The sequence below is a fragment of the Bacillus rossius genome, chromosome 5 (assembly GCF_032445375.1).
Source record: "Bacillus rossius redtenbacheri isolate Brsri chromosome 5, Brsri_v3, whole genome shotgun sequence".
Taxonomy (NCBI): domain Eukaryota; kingdom Metazoa; phylum Arthropoda; class Insecta; order Phasmatodea; family Bacillidae; genus Bacillus; species Bacillus rossius.
The window spans coordinates 58,021,385-58,041,666 of NC_086333.1; the positions used below are offsets into that span (position 1 = coordinate 58,021,385).

At 38.5% G+C, this 20,282-nt stretch overlaps 1 protein-coding gene across 4 annotated transcripts in view; it reads right to left on the bottom strand.

Annotated features, from left to right (window-relative positions):
• The window catches only part of LOC134531832 (solute carrier family 2, facilitated glucose transporter member 1-like), a 207,473-nt gene that overhangs the window by 9,329 nt on the left and 177,862 nt on the right, over positions 1 to 20,282 (bottom strand). For all 4 annotated transcript variants that reach the window (XM_063367798.1, XM_063367801.1, XM_063367799.1 and 1 more), the window contains 5 exons: positions 13,922 to 14,020; positions 9,198 to 9,423; positions 3,267 to 3,400; positions 2,327 to 2,540; positions 122 to 309 (listed from right to left, as the gene is read on the bottom strand). In XM_063367798.1, coding sequence (XP_063223868.1) covers positions 122 to 309; positions 2,327 to 2,540; positions 3,267 to 3,400; positions 9,198 to 9,423; positions 13,922 to 14,020 — 861 coding nt within the window. The remainder of the gene's footprint in view (positions 1 to 121; positions 310 to 2,326; positions 2,541 to 3,266; positions 3,401 to 9,197; positions 9,424 to 13,921; positions 14,021 to 20,282) is intronic.

Consider the following 20,282-nt stretch of genomic DNA (forward strand, 5'->3'; position numbering starts at 1 on the left):
TGTCGACGACTTCAGGGGATGAATAAACGGGAATGGTCACACATTGGGTTCAACGGGTCTAGCGCAATAAACACTTGACTGTGCGACAGGCCATTAGACTCCGTCGCGGAGGTGCACTCACGGCGTTGATCCCAGACAGCTGCTGGCAGATCATGACCACCACGGAGATGAAGAGCGGGATGCGCAGCGCCCGGTTCATGAACATGTCCCGCAGGGTGACCTTGGGCACCGACTTGGCCGCCTCGTACTCCCCCCGCATCTCGTCCATCTCGTCGTGCACCTCGATGGTGCCGCGAAGCCAGGCCAGAGCTGCGCGCAAGCACACAACACGCCGTCTTGTCACAGGCTTCCTAGCCGACAAGCGCGATGAGACGGACGGGAAGATGTGTATATACATGGGAAGCCTACAACTCACGTAGTTTCGGTTCCCTGCAAGAATTTCCGAAGATTTCCAAAGTTTTGCGTTTTGGTATTAACGCCACTTCAGCCGCTAAATCAGAAGTTTCCAATGAAACCAAGCATGTTGTGACTGACCTAACCTAACCTAACCCTTCGATTTTTTTAATTTCAATTTTTGAGAGAAATCCGAAGTTGCACAAACATGGTAGGGAACCGAAACTACGTGAGTTGTAGGCTTCCCGATTTTCATAGAATACATATGGCATTTTACAGAGGCAGAGCTAGGATTTCATTTTGCAAGAGAATATATATATGTATGTGTGTGTGTGTGTGTGTGTGTGTGTGTGTGTATATATATATTTATATATTAATTAGGTATCTGCCAGAAATGTATCTCTGCACTTTTTTTTTGGACTTATTTTAATTCGGCAGCTCATAAATTGCTATTTTAACCTATAACTCAAGAAAAGAAAGTACTTATTCTACGAATTTCAGGGGATGCGGAATATATCCTGTGTACTTTATACCTTGGCTATACCTTTGGCTTTGTACTAATACTAAAAAATTTATTCAAAAAAAATTTTTTTTTAAGGCAGACTTGATTTATGGTTAATGGTAGTTGAGATTTGGCATAGAAATATTGTTCAGACATTTTGAGTAACACATAACAAAGTTTCTTATAGGTGAATTATATGGAGTGAAAGGTGAACTACGAAAAGACTTTTCATTGCGGTTAAATATTGCTGGTTGATCAAGGCTGCCGCAAGGGGAAGTAGGGGTAGGGAAGGGGGACAAATGGGCCAAATGCTCAGGATCCGTTAGCCTAAAAGGCCTGGCTGGAAAATGTTAAATGGCTCAAAAAAAAATTTTTTTTTTTGCTACAAACATCTTGTAGTCATTTTACTTTTTAATGAGTTTCTAAAACACCTGTCGATACCACAGCAACCTAACAGAGGAGCACTAATTACGTTCAGTTCATATAAAAGTACTTGCAGCACAGCAGAAATGGAAATGCTAGCTAGGTATGACCACAATATACACGACCAAAATTGCTTTGGCCTGTGCTGCGCAGCATAATATTTATAAATGTATTGAATGTTTGAAGTTGTATTGCATAATTCTAAATATATAAATTTTATTTGTAGAAATGACTGTTTTGCTGTAAAGTACCTATTTTGAAGTGTATCTTAATGTATTTACACGCAATCTTTTAAATTGATGTGATGCAAATGTACAAAGGTGTGATTGTCATTCATAGACCCATGCTATTGATGAATGTTGTATCAAATAGGGCAACGAAAATTAATTTGGATAGATCAACATTTATTAAAAGTTTTGGATGCAAGAGAGCGTGGTTCTCTGAAATAAATTACATGTGTTTTCATGTTAAAATATTAAGTAAATTTTAGTTTTAGTTAATTTTAGTATAGGTACCTACTTAAGCACACGAATGCCTTTTTTTTTCTGTAGCTAGGGAATGTTATAGCTGTGTATGCAGGGCCGCAACTAGAGTCTCTGGCAACCGGGGCATGAATGGATACATGCGACCCCCCCCCCCCCCTCTTTTTTTGCACATACCACACCAATAAAGCGGATGTCCGGGGGCCCTCCCACGGAAAAATGGTGCTATTTAAGCATTTTCCATACCTACATGTAACAGTTTCTGTGCTACAGTAACTTCCATGCAAAGACTTTTAACCAGTTTCGGCGCCCCCCACAGCTTTGCGCCCGGGGCGTATGCCCTGCTCGCCCCCCCTCCCCCCCCTAGTTGGGGCCCTGTGTGTATGTTCGAAGGATCGCAGCAACGTTGCAACGTCCTTCGCATGTATATTTTTGCCTAGGGGCCAATGAAATGCCTGGTTGGCCCTCGCTGCGAAAGCCACACCACGCAGGTATACAGGATCTGGAAGGGTTGCCGATGGCGCACCTCGCTGGGCCTCGATGTCCAGCCCCTTGCTGAGCAGCAGGTACTTGGGCGACTCGGGGCAGAACGGCAGCGTGAGCACCTGGAAGATCCCCGGCACGATGGTGAGTGCCAGCAGGATGGGCCAGCCGTTCTCGCTGCCCAGGATGGTCTCCAGCCCCAGGATCTGGGATATGAGGATGGAGATGGTGATCACCAGCTGGTACACCGTGCCTATCTGGAACATAAAGTCACCACAGGCGCATGAGCTAACTGGAACCACCAGGCAGTTTGCAATCCTGAAGGCAGAAGGAAAACTCGCCATAGTTACTAACATGTTAAATGAGAGTGTTATTAGTTCAGTTAGTCATGTACATTGGCACAGCACTTTCAAGCAGCTTGTTTATAAAGACAACCTGGGCCATGAAGGAAAAATGGGTGCAAAAAATTTTTTTGGGTCCTTCCCCATTACTTAACAAAAAGGGTTTTAGGTACCTCAAAATATAAAATGAAAATCTAAAGACTGTAAATGTGATATGTGTGTATCACATAACTTCTTAAGTTTAAAATGAGTTATTTTAGCATTATATTTGTAATTTTAGCATTATTATCAGGAAATAAATTCATGCAACCCCCTCTCCTGCCCTCCCACACGGCCTGCCCTTCTAGACAACCCTGAGAACAACTAAAATGAAATGTCATTTTAAATAGTTTTTATAAGTCTTATATAATCTCTCTTTTTTAAAGAAGTAAAACTTAAATGTAAAACAAAGTATGAAGTCTGAAAGACTTTTTGAAATTAATGGAGCCGTCTAATGTGTTACATCTTTTGCAAATGAACAGCTGCAAATAATTTTAGCTGATTTAGCTTAACACACAAAAATGCTTTGCACAACTTTCGTTATATGCACACAGGCATACTAAAGAGTAAAGTAATATTAAACATGGCAGTTTTGGTACTTACAGCTCCTTTTAAGTGTGCCGGTGCTATTTCAGACAAGTACATCGGAACGAGGCCAGCATTTAAACCGGAGTTGATTCCAATCAGGAATCTGCCTATGATGATCATCTCATAAGATTCTGCAGACTTAGAACATCCTGAAAGAAAATACATACACCAGACATTAATAATGTGTTTCATGGTAATTAAAAAAAAAAAAACTTTTACAGTAATTATTAATTTGTGTACCTATAAGCTGATTTTTTAACTCCATTTATAAAATGCACTGTGTTGATTCCTTATGCTCAAAATGAGTTAGGAAAACAAGACATGTCAAGGCTGTGGATATCAAGGGATGTATGTGCCATTGGAAAAAAATATTCAAATAACTTATTTTATTTTAATAAATCAATGAAACCACTTGGGATGAAACATGACATTTCAGAATAGTGTTATCTTTAATTAAGACCTGCAATTGGTGAAATGTTTGGAAGGTGATATTGCCATTCATTCAGGCTTGATCTTGTATGTCATGGTAGTTATTTCATTTTCATGTTAGAGACACCAAAAAACATAGGTATAAATAAATAGTGTAATTATCTGCATAGGTTCTTGAACCTAACTACAGTTTTCATGTAAACAATACTTCTGAATTCTTAACTGGTTTAAAAATAAAGATGGTAAACTGTAAACAGATTATAACTGTTTAACACTGGTTTGCTTAAGTTGTGTTCAAACCATTAGCTTTAACAAAAACAGGTAGAAAAAACTTTACTTGTAGATAATGTAATAATGAATAAGACCCAAAAATGTTTATCTGTACACGACGATTAGTTTCAGAAATACAGCCAACGATAGATGACTGACTAAAAGTTATCTTTTACAGGGTTATTCCTATTATAAAACATTAATTTACTGCAAAAGTTATCTTTTACAGGATTATTCCTATTATAAAACATTAATTTACTGCAATATACCGCAGTGACGAGTCCATAGATGTAGGTTCACCCTTCTGCAGCCTGGGGAGTGAGTCATAGGTCCAAGGTTAACAAACAGGGTATTGCTGTGAATAAATTGAAACATGTACCTATACTTAAACTTTTGCCTAAGAAATATTTCTGAATTCTTAACTGCCTTAAAAAACTACACATAAAAAATCATTAAAATGGCACACAAAAATCCACTAATTTGAAAGTTATTTCATAAAATTAGAGCTAAAATGTTGGTGTTATAAAAACTTTGATAATAAAGTGTTTTATATCATTTAATGAAGAATACGCATAGAAAAGCTCTCTCTTTAGGAGATACAGCTGGAGATTTGAAATGCTGCAATTCCCAAGTTTAAATGAATGAAGGAACAGGACGCAAGGGGAGTAGGATCGGGGACTTTTGAAAGAATACACTACCGACAGTCGTCTGATAACTGACCAAAGTTCATCTTTTACAGAATTATTCCCGAAGTTTGGTCATTTCCCCGGGAATGACACGGTGACAAAGACAGATCATTTAAATGGAAACGGATCTCCCGGAGTAGAGTTGCTTCAATAGCATGCAGACAGAAATTCTTAATGCTTCACATAATTCATATGTCAAAGTCTCAAATTTTGTTGTACAACCTATCAAAAATGTCACCTACTATGATAGGATGATTATGTGGCTTTTTTTACATTGAAAGTTTTTGTGCATGTAAATTAACTCTGCAAACAACTCTAGAATACAGAGAAATGTTTTTTGCAAGTGTTTTATACACCAAACTTAACTCAAAGTTACTGGGCCCTCATTATTTGGAAATTATAAAGATGATAAAATAGTACGTATAATCATTTGTTTGTGGTATTTTTATTTACTTCCACCTATTTTTAATTTTTTTTTTCTGACTTGTTATGCAATTTAATGCACTGTGTTGTATAATGCTCCTGAAGGAGAATTTACAAACCTTACTTCTGAAAAGTATAGGTAGTAAATATTTTCCCCAACGAGTTTCTTGTGTTATAGCTTAATAAAGTTTTTATGAATGTATGACTAAGTTCGTGCACAGATTAACACTGATCAACCATATATATAACAGTGTCTGGTATTTTATAATTTCCGCTTTTCATGCATTTGGTTTAATTCATATTAGAATGGATTCTTTGAAGTATTTGAATTAATTTGGTGAATAAAATATTTATTTTATATCCAATTGGATCAATTTTTATTAAAATACAATAATTATTACACCATCTGGAATCAAACACCCATGAATTACTGATTTAGTGGCTGTTTTTAAATAATTGTGTAATATTTCAAGGAATTATTTTTTGCTTTCGGTTCTTTAAGCAAAATACATATGTGTTAAATATATTTACGCATCTTTTTGACAAGCATAACCACCCGCCTTGTCAATGTGCTGGCCCTCCACACAGCAAGGGAAACAAAATACAAAAGAATGAGAGACAGAATACACGCGCGACCCCTGAGACAAGCGATACTACAGCGCTCTAGCGTCGGAGACAGTAACCACGAGTGCCGTCTTTTCGAAAGCAGAGCTGTCTGGCGGGGGAGCTTCTAACTACCTCAGTTTGGATTCCAAAACCAGCAGAATAAATCGTATCCCCTTGTGACTTCTATACGTTATATATATTCAATGGCAATGCCGAGCTCTTCCGTTTACGTTGCTCTGTGTGACCAACAGAAGCGGTGGTAGCCATGTTTGTTTATGTTTTAAATACTTTTAAAATTGTTTCAAGTACAAGAATATCTTTTCAAGTACAAGAATATATTGTGTTCTATTATTACTTTATCGTTGATTTTTACTGCTTACGTAAATTCTGCCCGTGCTACGATCTCAAAGCATATCATAATATTTTTTTTTTTTAAATAATATTTCGTAACCTTGAAACGCAATCTCAATGACTGCCATTTGTTACGTTTCCGTGAATTGTGGAAGCAGTAGACGTGATGGTGATACCGTTTTGTAGAACGGGCCTTAGGCTTGGTTCATAATTTAAAAACAATAATAATAAGCAAGCGCATGGCAGGCCATATGCACGACTTGTGCGAAGTCGTTTCACAATTGAAATCATACTGTCAATTTCAGCAAATGAATTTTGCGATGTATCCATCATCTGTTGCCAGTGTTAGTAATGTTACGATTTACTGCGGGTTCGTAAAGGATAGCCCATATAAAGATTTTTATCACACACAGTTATATTTATTGCCACTATTTATATTACTAGCTAATAGTCTAAAAATGTCAATTAATCAAATGTACTTAAAAAATGTTGCTTCCTCGAGTCACTCGTTTCTCACAATCCACACGCCTCGCTGGGCCAAAACTCTCGCCGCAGCACCCCTCGTGGTCCTCCGTCGCAGTACTTCGTCGCCGCACTCCGCCGCCGCCGTCACACTTACCCTTTGCCGAGATCCCACTCGACGCCTCGCTCGGAACTTCGCTCGGAACTCCGCCGCGCCCGCGACACTATCGCCCGGAACTGAACTCTTCGTCCTGGAACCTTCGTCCAGGGACTTCGCCACTCTATCGCCCGGAAACTCCGCCGCGGGAAAGCTCCCGCCGGAACTCTCTCTGAACTCAGACTCCTCGGCCGGCGCCCCGGGCACATATATATAGGCCCAGTCACGTTCCAGAACTCCCGAGCGCGGCCGGGGCCAGTCGCGTCATTCCGTGCCGACCCGACGGCAGAAATCTCTCGAAACACGTGTCGGCGGCTCGCGTAACTCCGCAGCTGTCCGGTGTCAGTTACGTGTCAGCGCCGCGCGGGGAGTGGTGTGAAGGAGGGGGGAAAGCGACAATCCTTGTTATCTTTCTGGCGCGCGCGGCGCATATCATCGTGCGGCAGTGGCCAGCCGCTCTGTACCTGCACGTGTCCCGGCCTTGCTCACGTTCGTAACAGTAACTATATTAACAACCAAATTATTATCCCGTGTCATCTGACCAGCAATTTGTGGCCACATTTATAAATAAATAAGGGTTGTATAAAAGCTTTAGCTACCCAACCGTTCTAAGCACGACACAATTATTTTTATTTACAATTTTTTCTGGTGTCTCATGAGTAATAGTATTAATTAATTCTTGAAGCAGGAATTACACCTGAGCATTGAAATATCTCGTCAATTTATTGCCACAATATGATTGATATATATAAACAGCTCTCTAGTCCCGCCAAACTCAACTCTCATTGGTTGCTGCGCCATGCGTCCGTAACAAATAAAAAAAATATTAATTCTCTACAATGCGCACGACCTCTCTCACATACACACGACTGTTCTGTGTATCGTGAATCAGTAGGTTCGAAAACATGGCGGTCAAATCTTGTGAGCACGACCGACTGTTACTGCTGCTATTGTTTTTTTTTTTTTTTTTTTTCAATGGTGCAGCCAGCGTTAGAGCACCGCTTCTGTCGCAGCGACTGAACGACATAAAGTCGCGGCTTCAGGTGACAGTCGCTTGACCTCGCACACGAGCGTCACTTCTGTCGCAGTATCAAGATGGATTTCGTATAGTAAGCTTGCCTTCCTGTACGCCTTGTTCGGAACGCACGAGTTAATAATAAAAAATAAATGAAGACAGCAATGGGTGCATCCATTGGCGTCGCAACCGGGGGGGAGGAGGGGGGACGGGGGGGACACGTCCCCCCCCCCCCCAAATAATAAAAGTCTTCAATTTCGTCCCCTCCAATAATATATTTAGTTTCGTAGTTTCTCCTGATGTTTAAATTAATGATTTTGTGTGGATATAGTACCAGCAGATATGTTAACTGTGTTTTTACAAATTTGTTCTCTGAAAATTATTTCATAAAAAATAAATTATATATTGCAACCAACTACAATTAGAATATTTAGGAAAGAAAAATGCCTAAAAACCACCTTTTTGCACCTTCAAACCCCAAATTTTCCCGGGGGAGGACCCCCGGATCCCCCGCTTTTATTTTTCTCTAGGGGATGGATATTCTTCAAACAACTAAATCAATTGAAGTCACCCCCCCCCCCCCAAAAAAAAAATACATCCTTGCGACGCCCATGGTGCATCCGCTAGTAAGTTAGCGACTTTTTAAAATCTTTTGATAAATAAATTGTTCTGCCTTGAATGCCGTGTCGATGCCCTACGAGGCCCGAGCGCCCTGCTCCGGCGAGTCGGTTCACGGCAGTCGCTGCTACAGTTGTGTCACCCGTGTGAAGGGACAGGTTTAAACATGCGTGTTTCATTGTCCTCGGCGGTCGCTCGGCGACTGTTTGGACTCGCGACAGAAATGGAACCAGTTGCTTCTTTTTAGACGCGGCGATATTTAAAAAAAAAAATTGGTTGTCTGTAAAGTCGGTTTACGGACGATAGTTTAACGTGACAAAGTCATAGCAAAACATTGATGGAATGATTGCATACTTTTATGAATAAAATTGAATCATTTTTATTGAATTATCACTATGTTGTATGGATACAAAGAAGGAGTGAAATTAAATCTACAATTTAGTCGATAAATTTACTTTTATTTGCACTCACTAATTCAAATATGTTTATTACTTTAACGAAGAGATTATTTTAACTTTAACTTTTGTACGTGTTTGCTATTCAACGTCTTCATATCTGTGTTATTCTGTTAAGGATGGAACGATGATAGGAAAAAGTAGGAAACGAATGGGAGTGTTTCAAGTTTAATGTGCCTCGAAAAAAGTCAAATCGATGGTTGTTCCAATCGAGCGGAAGAGAGAGAGATAGATGCGGCGCAAGCGTACAATAAAGCGTAACGGGACACAGCGAAACGGGACAATGTGCGTTACGGGACACTTTTTCGTGTGCGTGCAGCCGGCGTTCATCGATTTATTACACGTCGTCGTCACGTCAAAAAAAAGTCGCCCGTGTGCGCGGATGTCAATTACAAGGCATTGGTTCCATCAAGAGCGACCAGAGCGACAGAAAGTCGCCCGTGTGCAATGGGCACTCGCTCGCCGTGTGCTCACCTTGCAGTATGGCGGACAAGAGCACCAGCACGTTGTTGGCCAGCAGGCCTCCCTTCCGCCCCAGCCGCTCGGCCACGATGCCGGTGATGGAGCCGCCGATCATGCCGCCCACGCAGAAGATGGACACGGCTATGGACCACACCATCGTCACCTTGGTCTTCTCCACCTCCCACGACTCGATGTCCGAGCGGTTCGCCTCGATGTCCCTGATCCATCCCTCGATCAGCTGGCGACACACACACCGTCCCCGCGTCACCACCAGAGTCCCGTTAACATCACGTATACAAGTTTATCCTCTGATAACCGTGGTGCATGACGGTTGCTTTTTTTAATTTAGTACGTTGAAAGATCCTGGATATAACAAAAACATGTGCCATAACTTAGGGGCGCAACAACAGGGGGGGGGGAAGGGTATTTTGCCCCTCCCCCCCTCTGAAACCTGGAAGTGGTGGCAAACGGGGGCAAAGAAAGTGCTGCGTAATCAATTTTTATATAATAAAACTGCTAAAATAGCACCATTTTCCACCTTGAAATACAAATTTTCCCGGGGGAGGACCCCCGGACCCCCCGCTTCAATAGAGGGGAATCGATGATTCTTTATAATAAGGTATATTGCCCCCCCCCCTTTGGAAATTTTGTTGTTGCGCCCCTGCCATAACTGGAAACATGCAAAATTCGTGGATTCATTTCGCGATATAGGCTAGCATCAAAACAACTATACCTTCGTAGGTACCGCTTCTGCGATTGGCCCCACATTTTATCCGGGGAACTGCGAGCCAATGGGAAACACTAAACCAAGAAAAGTGCCGAATTTCGGACAGCCTAGTTGAGACGTCTGACGCGTCAGTAGCCAATGAACAGGGGTCATTTCCGCGAGTATATTTAAAGGACTGTGGAGTCTATCCTAGAGGTCAATGAATCCGCGAATTTTGCAGGTCTCTAGCCATAACAATGAATTACGATTGTAAAATAAATAAATACAAAAAAAAATGTGTGCGTGGAATCCACACGCAACAGTAGTGAGACTTTTTGCTTATTAGGTATAGATAGATAAATTATTAGTATGTTTAATTGAACAAGAGATAATAATTGAGAATAGTAAGGATGCCGGTATGACCTACAATGAAAAAGAAAAATGCCTTTTTTCCGCGTCCTGTACTCTTGCATCCAGTCACTGGCAGTTTTGGTGGTTTATTCCCACGTTACCTGTAATAATACCTCTTATCTGCTTCAGCTTTTTTATTAATTTTAGGCATTATGTTAAATCACGAAATAAAATGAAAGAACAAAGAAAAAAACACTCCAATCGATTATAAATCACACATAAAGTCTATCTCACAAATCTATACGTCCTTTTGACATTTCAAAAAACAGTGTTCACACCAAAAATAAATTACGTTTATAAAGAGGGAGGCGACGGATCATTGTAATTCCTGCCTGAGGGAACCAACCATCCCAGCATCTGCCGGGAGTACTTCAGGGAAACCATGAAAAACCAAAATCAGGATTCGAACCCGGGTTCCCTGGAATGCGAGTCCAGTGTTACCACTCACTGCGCAACCTCGCACCGTGGTAATTATTTTATTGAACCTTCGTTGCAGTTCACCTTCTCCCCTGACTGGTCACTAGCCTACTAACCTGCCGAACGGGTGTTTGCCAAGTTGCATAAACACAGTTTCGTAGGCGCCAGCCAGTGCTAGATTACTTTTGTGGCGTAACTTGCAGACTTTCTACAGTTTTTCCTTAGCTATTTTGCGTCCTCAAAATGCAGAAACAAGCGAACACCGAGGTAGATACTGGCACGCACTTAAGTTCCAGCTAGCTTATTGCTGCAGATTTGCGTGATTAACATTTCAATTTTATTTTAGTATGAGTTACAAGTACTTTAAAGAGTTTGCCTGATTTTCCGTAATATTTGTTGACTGGTAATACGGTCACCCTGTAACTGATAATAAAATAATGTAACTGAAACTTTTCGGTTGAATACGGTTTCATTAAAAATATACTAAACGATAATTCTACATTTTTATAATAGCAATAACATATAAGTATTTACTCGTATGTGTATCGGTTTATTTTTAACAAATTCAGTAAGAAGTACTGCGTTTTGTTGACATTACCATCGCACGAACACGTGTAAAATTTACCTTTATAGTTAATATACTTTCGAATTTTAGTTATTATAATCGTAACATCTTCGTATGACGAGAGCTAAGATGTTAAACATTAAAAAAAAAAAAAAAAATAGCGATGCAACCAAAGAGAGTAAACAAAGATGTTTGCCACGACACTCAGCTGATGGACTGATTGTTTGGACTCGAGGGACGCTGTTCTCATACGCGGCAGTTCCAATTGTTAAGTTACGACTGTAAGTCCAAACTGACATTTCGGACATTATGTACGGGGGGGGGGGGGGCCTTAAGAGGCCCGCCTAGTCAGGGGTGTATGCTAAGCGGCATGGGCGTAGATCCCGGGGGGGCCAGGGGGGCCCGGGCCCCCCTGGAATTAATGGGCCCCCCCCTTGGGGGGGCCCACTTCGTGATTTTAAAGTTAATGGCGTACACAACATATATATCAGATTATTATTTACAACGACGACAGACACTTTGACATGCTTTACATTCATACCTTCGAGTTCCGTAGTTATTTTCCCTTACCCCTTCTGCGAAAGCCATGGTATGGAGTTTTCCAGTGAGAACTTTGAAACCCTTAATTCCTAGAAACCGTTCATTCCAAAGGACGAAGCTAGGGTAAGGTTCCGTTAGCATTTCCTCCCCATTGTTACCCACACTACCTTGTGCTCTGAATCGACAGTATTATAGGTTTCAGGTAGTCTGTTTTTAAAGTGGTTTTGCTCTCGTGTGCGCCAGTCTTCTGCTTTCTTGGCAAACATCAACATGGATAAGTTCGTGACGCGGAAGACACGGAAAACAGAATCTCACCTGGTAAGCTTGATTGTTTTATAAGTAGTGACTATTATTTAGGTAATATATTTTATTTAAGTGATTATGTAATATTTTTTCCAGTAAATAAACAACTTAATACTTTAACAGTAATTATAGCAGAATTTAGTTTATTTACGAACTGAAACTTATATACCATTTTCTGGAATTTTTTAGCTCATCTTCATTCTGTAAGGCTAGCTGCTCTGTACGTTACATGTGAATATACAGGGAATAATTTTTTTCCTCGTCAATATGGAATTTAAAATCACTCCCCTTTTATTATCAATCGATAATTTTCACAATTCATGGCCGATAATCACTTTATAACATTTGTTATTTGATAACTGCAACACTGCACGAGTAAACAGAAGAGTGAGAAAGAAGTATTTAAACGTTACACATACGTATTTAAGTTAATAAGGAAGCAAACGCGTCTCTTTAATAACTAATCAAGCGGCATATTTTAACTAAATAATTCACTTCCAAAACACTGATTATACTAAATATAAGCCGAGAAATGTATGTAGTTTAATTAGCTGAAGGATAAATTTCATAGTTCTATCTCCGAGATTTTTCATTTGTATCATTAAGTTTTTTTTTTCTTTTTTACCTGGTTGATGCCTTTACAAAATAAAATATTCTTTAAGGGTTTTAATATGATTCGATCGTTCATTTGATGTTGATTCGTTTATTAGCTTTGGCGCTTTGGGTTTTTAGGGCGCATCAAAAACTGTGAACAAAGAATTTCACGAACAGCATTTGAATCGCAGTAATTATGTGATGTGGCATAAAAAAAACCCGACAAAGTGCGAGTCTAACTCGCGCACGAAGGGTTCCGTACCATTATCTATAAAAACGGCAAAAAAAATCATGTCTGTTGTATGGGAGCCCCACTTAAATATTTATTTTATTCTGTTTTAGTATTTCTTGTTATAGCGGCAACAGAAATACATCATTTGTGAATTTTTTTCTGTTTTCACGTTTGTTGTATGGGAGCCCCCCCTTAAATATTTGTTTTATTTTAATTTAATCATTTATTTTTAAATTGAAATTAGAATAAACACTTTTGTAAAATGGTAATGTATCGGTGGGGTGTTATATATTTGCATTATATTCACGTATATTATTATTATATATTTTTTTCATGGATATTTTATGTACTTAGGTTAACAAATTATTCAAACATGTTTGAGAGATCACTGCTTATAGTCATGAATTAATAATTACTAAAACATTTTGCTCTGCTTTATTGTTAATATCACTTACGTAAAAATAAAGTGTATAACATACGAGCTTATCATCCAGAGAAGACTTGTTTCGGTTGACCTCTAGCGTAAAATTCTTAAACCACAGAATTCACGGGCCCCCCCTGGAAATCCTACAGATTTGCGCCCATGCTAAGCGGGATGATAAGAACGACGCTCGCTGGTATTTCTAGATCGTTATCGCCTCTAAGCGTAAGACTCGTCGTTTCTAGAACTATGGAATTATATGGCGGAGAAATGAAGATAAAGGAGTAATACAGATCCCTTAAGTGCTTTCAAGAATCTGTGCCGGTTGTTTTATGCCAAAAAAAATTACACTGGAAACAAGCGTTTTAGTCAATTTAACTCTTATAAAAATAGTTTTAAAACTTAATACGGAAACAAAACTACCTATCGGCTATCAGCGAATATTTAAATTGTTTTCGTAAACAGATCCCATCCCACTCGGATGTATTGAGTACTTTTTCCTGAAGCTCTGAGCACGTGTGTATGCCCGGGCAGGCAGCGCACTGACCTTCTGTGGCGCGTTCACCACTCCGGTGTTGTAGCCGTGCTGGAATGCAGAACCGAGGGCGCCGGCCGCGATGGCGAACGCCAACCGACAGTTGAAACCCTGGAAAAACAAAAGACAGACGAAAATGTTAACCTCCCGCTCTGCGCCCGTTTTATGGGAGTAAAAAAGGGGTAAATGGTTGCGGACAGTGCAGATAACTTGGCGAGAAGCGAGCTCCACGTGGCGGCGCGCGGCTCAGGTTGAACCCTGCCATGCTGCAGGGATAGGCTGGTCGCACAGGTTGAAACCCGCCTGCGCCTGACGCCACCACGACTTGGGCAGAGGGCAACACAACGGGGTTTGAGGTTATTGTGCACCGCGCCACTGGCCATCATCGCAAGAAAATGGTGTTCTTTTAAGTACGTATTATCTTAATTAGGCTACTTGTGTAAATCAGTATTGTTAATGTTAAACAGTGTTATATGAGTATTGTTTTAGCTGTGTAACTAAATATATTTTGCTAGGATATTGTTTTTCACGCTTTAGTTTGACAGGGTAATTATTTGTCGCGTATTATTATTTGATTAACTATATCACACACCGTATTATAATTATCAGCCCACGAGCGTGTAAATATGTTGAGTCCAACTGAGAATAAGGGAGTTTAAAAAAAGTTTTAACATTTCCCGTACGTAGAATATTGTTTTTATTTTCGCTTTGTGGCAATATGGTTATAATGTAACATGTAAGGAATTACTGTGAGGATGGACCGTGCCGTTTAGTTTTCGCGTCGCGGAGCGGCGGTCATGTTCATTGTTCATTTATTCAACGGCAGAACATTATCAATGCCTATGAATACATTGCAGTATGTCTATTTAGCTTATTGGTAAAATCTGTTGCACTATAACTCAATGATAAGATGATATTTGCAGAATTACAATATTAGTCTAGAAAAATGCTCCATCACATCTAATCTAGGTATACATAATTTAAAATTAAATTAAAACTAAGTAATTTACTACAGTAAATCGTAGCTCTAATATTTACTGAAAAATAATATGTATGGTTTGAGTATTTCAACAGTAAAGTAATAATTATTTTTAATTAATCAATATTGATTGATCAATAATTATTGATATCCTGAACTGTTATTTTGAAGTGAGTAATAATTTTTAATGCATGTTTATTTATTTCTATTTGAAACAATTAATAATAATTACAAAAATATATGATTCCTAAATACTTTAAAAAGAAATGAAAGCCATAATTCCCGCGCTGTGTTGTCTTAATATTAAATTGTATAAATGGGTTTGCTGAGTAATACTAAGTAATATTATAAATGTGGTTGAGAAAAAAATTTTATCGAAGTTAAGTTACTTTTAAAAATGTGTATGAATTGTAGTTATAATTTATTGTTTTCGTGCTATAGTTGGGGTCCTGAAAGTCTTAATATAACATTTTATGGTGTGATTATTTCATCAGAGAGTAATATTTATTGTTAATTAATCATTGTTGATTGATCAATAATTATTGATATCCTGAGCGGCTATTTTGAAATGAGTAATATATTTTTTTATTCATGTTTATTGAGAAAAATTGTCTTCTTTCACTCTTTTTCTCTCGCTGCCGATTTACCCCTTACGACATGAACAACGAGAAACGACAGGACTGTGTGAGTGTTTTATTTGGTATTATACATGCTCATACTTATGTTTTGTGAATTTTCACTTTTAACGTGCATGGTGGCCTTGCACGATAGTTTTTTAAACCACAATGAAGTGCGTGTTTTTATGAAGTAATTATATTCCAAGTGCATTGTGTGAGAACATTTTGCTAGTCACCTCGCATCATACATTATGACACAACTGAGATGTTTTTAATGAGATGAAATTCAAGAACTCGTAAACACAGTGCATTGACACAACGATGATACTAGTTACCGCGATAAAGCCTACTGCTTATCTTGTTTGTCGCGACTGCATTTACTTACGGCAGCCGACTCTTTAAGCGGGTTGCGATAATGTTTTACGACAAGAAAACGCCGTAAAAATGTTTATTTTTGTCTCGTTATGTGACTTCGCAAGTTCTCTCCAAGGTAGGTGCGTGCCATAGGTTCATAAAGACAACTTAACACGGTTTCAGTACCAATTCCCTAGCACGTGAACCATGGAGAATAAAGGAGAATAAATTCTGAATTTCGAGAGCAATTTTCTTCACACAATTGAGGATAAATCGTTGATTAAAGAAAAGAGCTACGCAGCTTCTTAAAATTCTAATATTCACCACAAACAGTTTTAAAACACTATCCAACACACTGTTCCCGTAAATTCCTCACAAAACCAACAATAATATTATTTTCGTCACCCGAACAAAGAAAATACTAACTAGCGGCACCAAAAACAGAATAAATAATCTTGATGAAAATGATCTTCGAAAACCTGTGCCACAGTTAATTTATGTACAACTTTGTACAACATAAAATTGGAAATTATGGTAAAATAAAAACAAACAAAAAGGTCTTCGAATTTATAAACCCTAATGCTCATTTAAATTTTAAAAAAAATTAAAGTAAACTTTGCTAATCAAGCAAAATAATTTTACTAACATAAATACAACCTTATTTTTACGAATATTCAATAAATTTTTTTATTAAATTTTCTCTTAGAAAATATTGTAAAATTAATGATATGTTTCTGTGAAAAATCATTAAAATTAGGTCTCAGTTGACCTAACTAAAACTTTTGTGTAAATTCTTGTATGATTACGAAAAATGTGTTAACTTCTTTAGTTTGAGTTTATATATAGCAATCGAGTAATGATTTTCTGTAACCGTGAGCCATGGGTTATCTACAAAAAAAATTGCATATTTTTCAGTTAAGTTAATTTTGATTAGAGAATAATCAAATTTTCTGTACACTCAAATTACAAATTGTGATTAAAAAAAAAAAAGAATTACGTATTTTCAAAAACTGAGCTTGTGTGTTTTCCGTGGAAGTAAAAGTTATAGTTGAAGGATTTTGATGAAAATATAAATGCAGGTGTAACTTCAAGCGAAAAAAAAAAATTCCTAAAACCCGGGATACAACCAGGGAAGTTTAGAGATTCAGTCTAACGCTCTCCAGCTGAGCTACTTCAGCAATTAAAGTTCGTTATAGTAGTATTTTGAGAAATTTAATATAAACTGTAAAAATTAGAGAATTATTTTTAGTACTTATAAACTTTATATCAGTTTTAAAATATGTCAGCTTAAATAATTATGTATAAATTTCTTATATTAAATAATAATAAAATAGTAAAGAATGCAACTATATAATTTGAGAAATGTATTTTAGTTCAGAAAAATAAAAGGATTTAAACATCGATTCTCACGTGCCATGAATATTTTTAAAAATTTCAAAGTTATAGTAAATATACATCACACTGCAAAATGTTATGTTGAGTAACGCCCCTATTCACCATTAATCTTTTGGACGAGTTCTTTACCTTCATTATTTCAGTGAAATCATTTCACGGCAACGACCAATTTTTTAGGTGTTACATACATTTGTTCAATTAAACATCATCCATGCGCTTGGTGTTCCATCTTGAATACGTTCTCTATTATTCACGATAAACTAGTTGTTCATCTCCACTGTTATACGAGTATACCAGCCTAGAGAAACACTTAAGTACAATAGTTGAATATATTTCGAAATTATTATTTTTTTTTTCGTGATGAACCCATAGCTGGAGTTTATCAAATACAAACTCATCCTAATGTATAATTCCACGTAATATTATAAATTTGTATGGCAAATCTGGCCATCTCAGTACATGGATAAAACTGAAACTATAATTTAAAACTCACAATGTTTAGCTTAAATAAAGTCCTACACTTGTAATCATTGCAAAAAAAATTATTATTTTGTCCTCTTTTTTTTTACTAAATTTCATTCCAGTTTTCACTTGAGCTGCACCAATACAAAAAAAAACTGTTATGGGATTTCGTTTGCATATTAACTATTTAGTAGTATGAAAAGATACAAAAATATAGGGATTACTCTTACGTTAAAGCACCGGAAGAACAGATATTCACAGACCCCCAAGCAGCTCCTGAACACACCCAAAGTTCGCCACTCGCTCGTGCATCTTCGTGGTTGTTTTAAAATGGAACGTACATTTGCTAGGATTCAAATACGTTCATGACTTAAGATTATTTTAAATGTCGCTGACCTAACTCAACCAACCTGGCCTCTAAGTTAAGACCAGGGGCGGCTCAAGAGCCCTGCTACTATTCGGGCCTCTCACCGACCTCTTTCTTTTCTTTTCAATTTCGTTGTTAGAAGTATATGGGCTTATTGGGAAAAAGTAGCATTGAGTGGTTTTTTTCTAGCATCCAATTTGAAACGCTGGTCAATTCTTTCTTCAGTGCATGATTTCGTGTAAGAAACGCTTTCTTAGATTTTATTGCCTTAGGTACATAATAACGCGAATTTACCGGAATTCGATCGTAAGAATTTAGAAAACCAACCCGAAAATAATTTATCAGAAAATAATACAAAAATGCAAAAAAATAAATTACAAGAATACAAAACCACAACGACGACAACACCAACTAACACAGTGGGTTTCCTATGACAAAACAGTTGGGTTTATTTGTTTGCCATCAGATGATTTAGGTTTGTTTTCTGTGGGTTTATGTTTTCATGTATATTTCTAATTTTTTCCATAACAAACAGTACAAAACTGAAATGGCGCATTTCCAAAAACTTGTGTTAAATCAAAATTCCCCATTGCATTAATAATTTAAAGAACGAATATATAAGAATGTGTGCAAGTATTTGAGTGAACATGTATGCGAGTGTGCTATAATGCAAACAACCCATCGAGCGCTGCTGCTGCCAATTTGTTCTCTCCCCCCCCCCCCTTTTTTTCGGCAAGTTATTTTATAGCTAAAACATGATATATATACTAGCGTTGCTTTTCTCGTTACCATCTGAGCGTTACACTTTCTCGTTACGATCTGATGACGCATCGGCTCAACTTGCTGTCGAGAATTGTAGGCAAAACTTTCTTGCCCAGAGGAGGCCTGACCTGCATGTTATAGGTATTTTCTAAAATACACATCAACATTAACAAAAGAAAATTATGGAAAACAAAGTTAAAGTTTGCATTGAGTGCCTTGGTTGAGTGGGACCGGCCTAATTTCCTCTAAATTCGAGGTATATATGTAAACCCTCCAAAAAACTTCCTTCTCTTCTATTGCCCCTCAAATGCCCCAGAAAACGTCCGAGACGCAACTGAAAGCTTCTAGAAGGAACTAGCTACACGCGAACAATCGATATCGATGAAGACTATCGGATATATTCCTTTTTTCCTAACGTGGTCCCAAATCGTATTCGTCAGGTTGGTACCCTTGCGTCTGTTCCAAGTGATTAATTGCACAAAGTTTAATACCGCACCTAGCCTACAGTCTATGATGTTTACATAATTGGTTTATATGACTCGTTCAGGTAAGAGTTAGGGCGCGGTTTAAGTAAACATGTATACAAACGCGAAAGTGTACGGTTACAAGACAGTTGATATAAGGTGTGTTCAACTCCAAAACCGATTGTCTACTGTCATCGAATGAATATGTTGTGGATCCTATATCATTTGTGTCTAGTAAAACGTGGGCGTACCTCTGTTAGAGAATTACCGTTATCATCAAATTTAAAACAATAAAATATGTACTTGCTGATCTTTTTTTTTTGTTGTTGTTGCAGTTGGTAAAATATTACACGAACTTGTGTCAGGAACATTCTCCAGCTTGCGTTTTTCGCAAAGGACTGTTTGTATTCTCAACGCTCAACAGACAATCAGATGCTTATGTAGAAGAGATGACGTTCTGAACTGTACTTTGACTATGTACCTGTTCAGGTTGAATGAAACATGTTCAGAAGTAGTTCAGAGTCCCGTGTACCCCCGCCCTTAAATATCTTCTTCTACGTTTGAACTCAAATACCCGTTACTGCGATCAAACAATGTTCGTTAAAGTACCTTACAAACGGTCATAGACTTGAAAGAAAAAATCGTAATACGCACGTACGCGGAAGGCGGAATGTTCGGGCGTCTGACACGTGTCCACGTAGGGCTGACTTGTTCAACCAGGATGGGAGGGGAGGGGGGGAGAAAGGGGAGATCAGTATGAACCTAGGGAAGATCGCAGACGGCGGGTCCGAACCAGCGACCGCCACGCGACGGATGCGCATCTCCCACGCGCGCGCCCAGGGTTATCGCCAGACGCAAGACGGCTTGAGGATGTTGTTTGATGGGGTTTGGGGGGGAGGGGGGAGGGAGAGTACCGTTATCACGCCCCCGCTTCCAGACGCCAGTCTAGACTGTTCAGACCCACAGCCCGCGC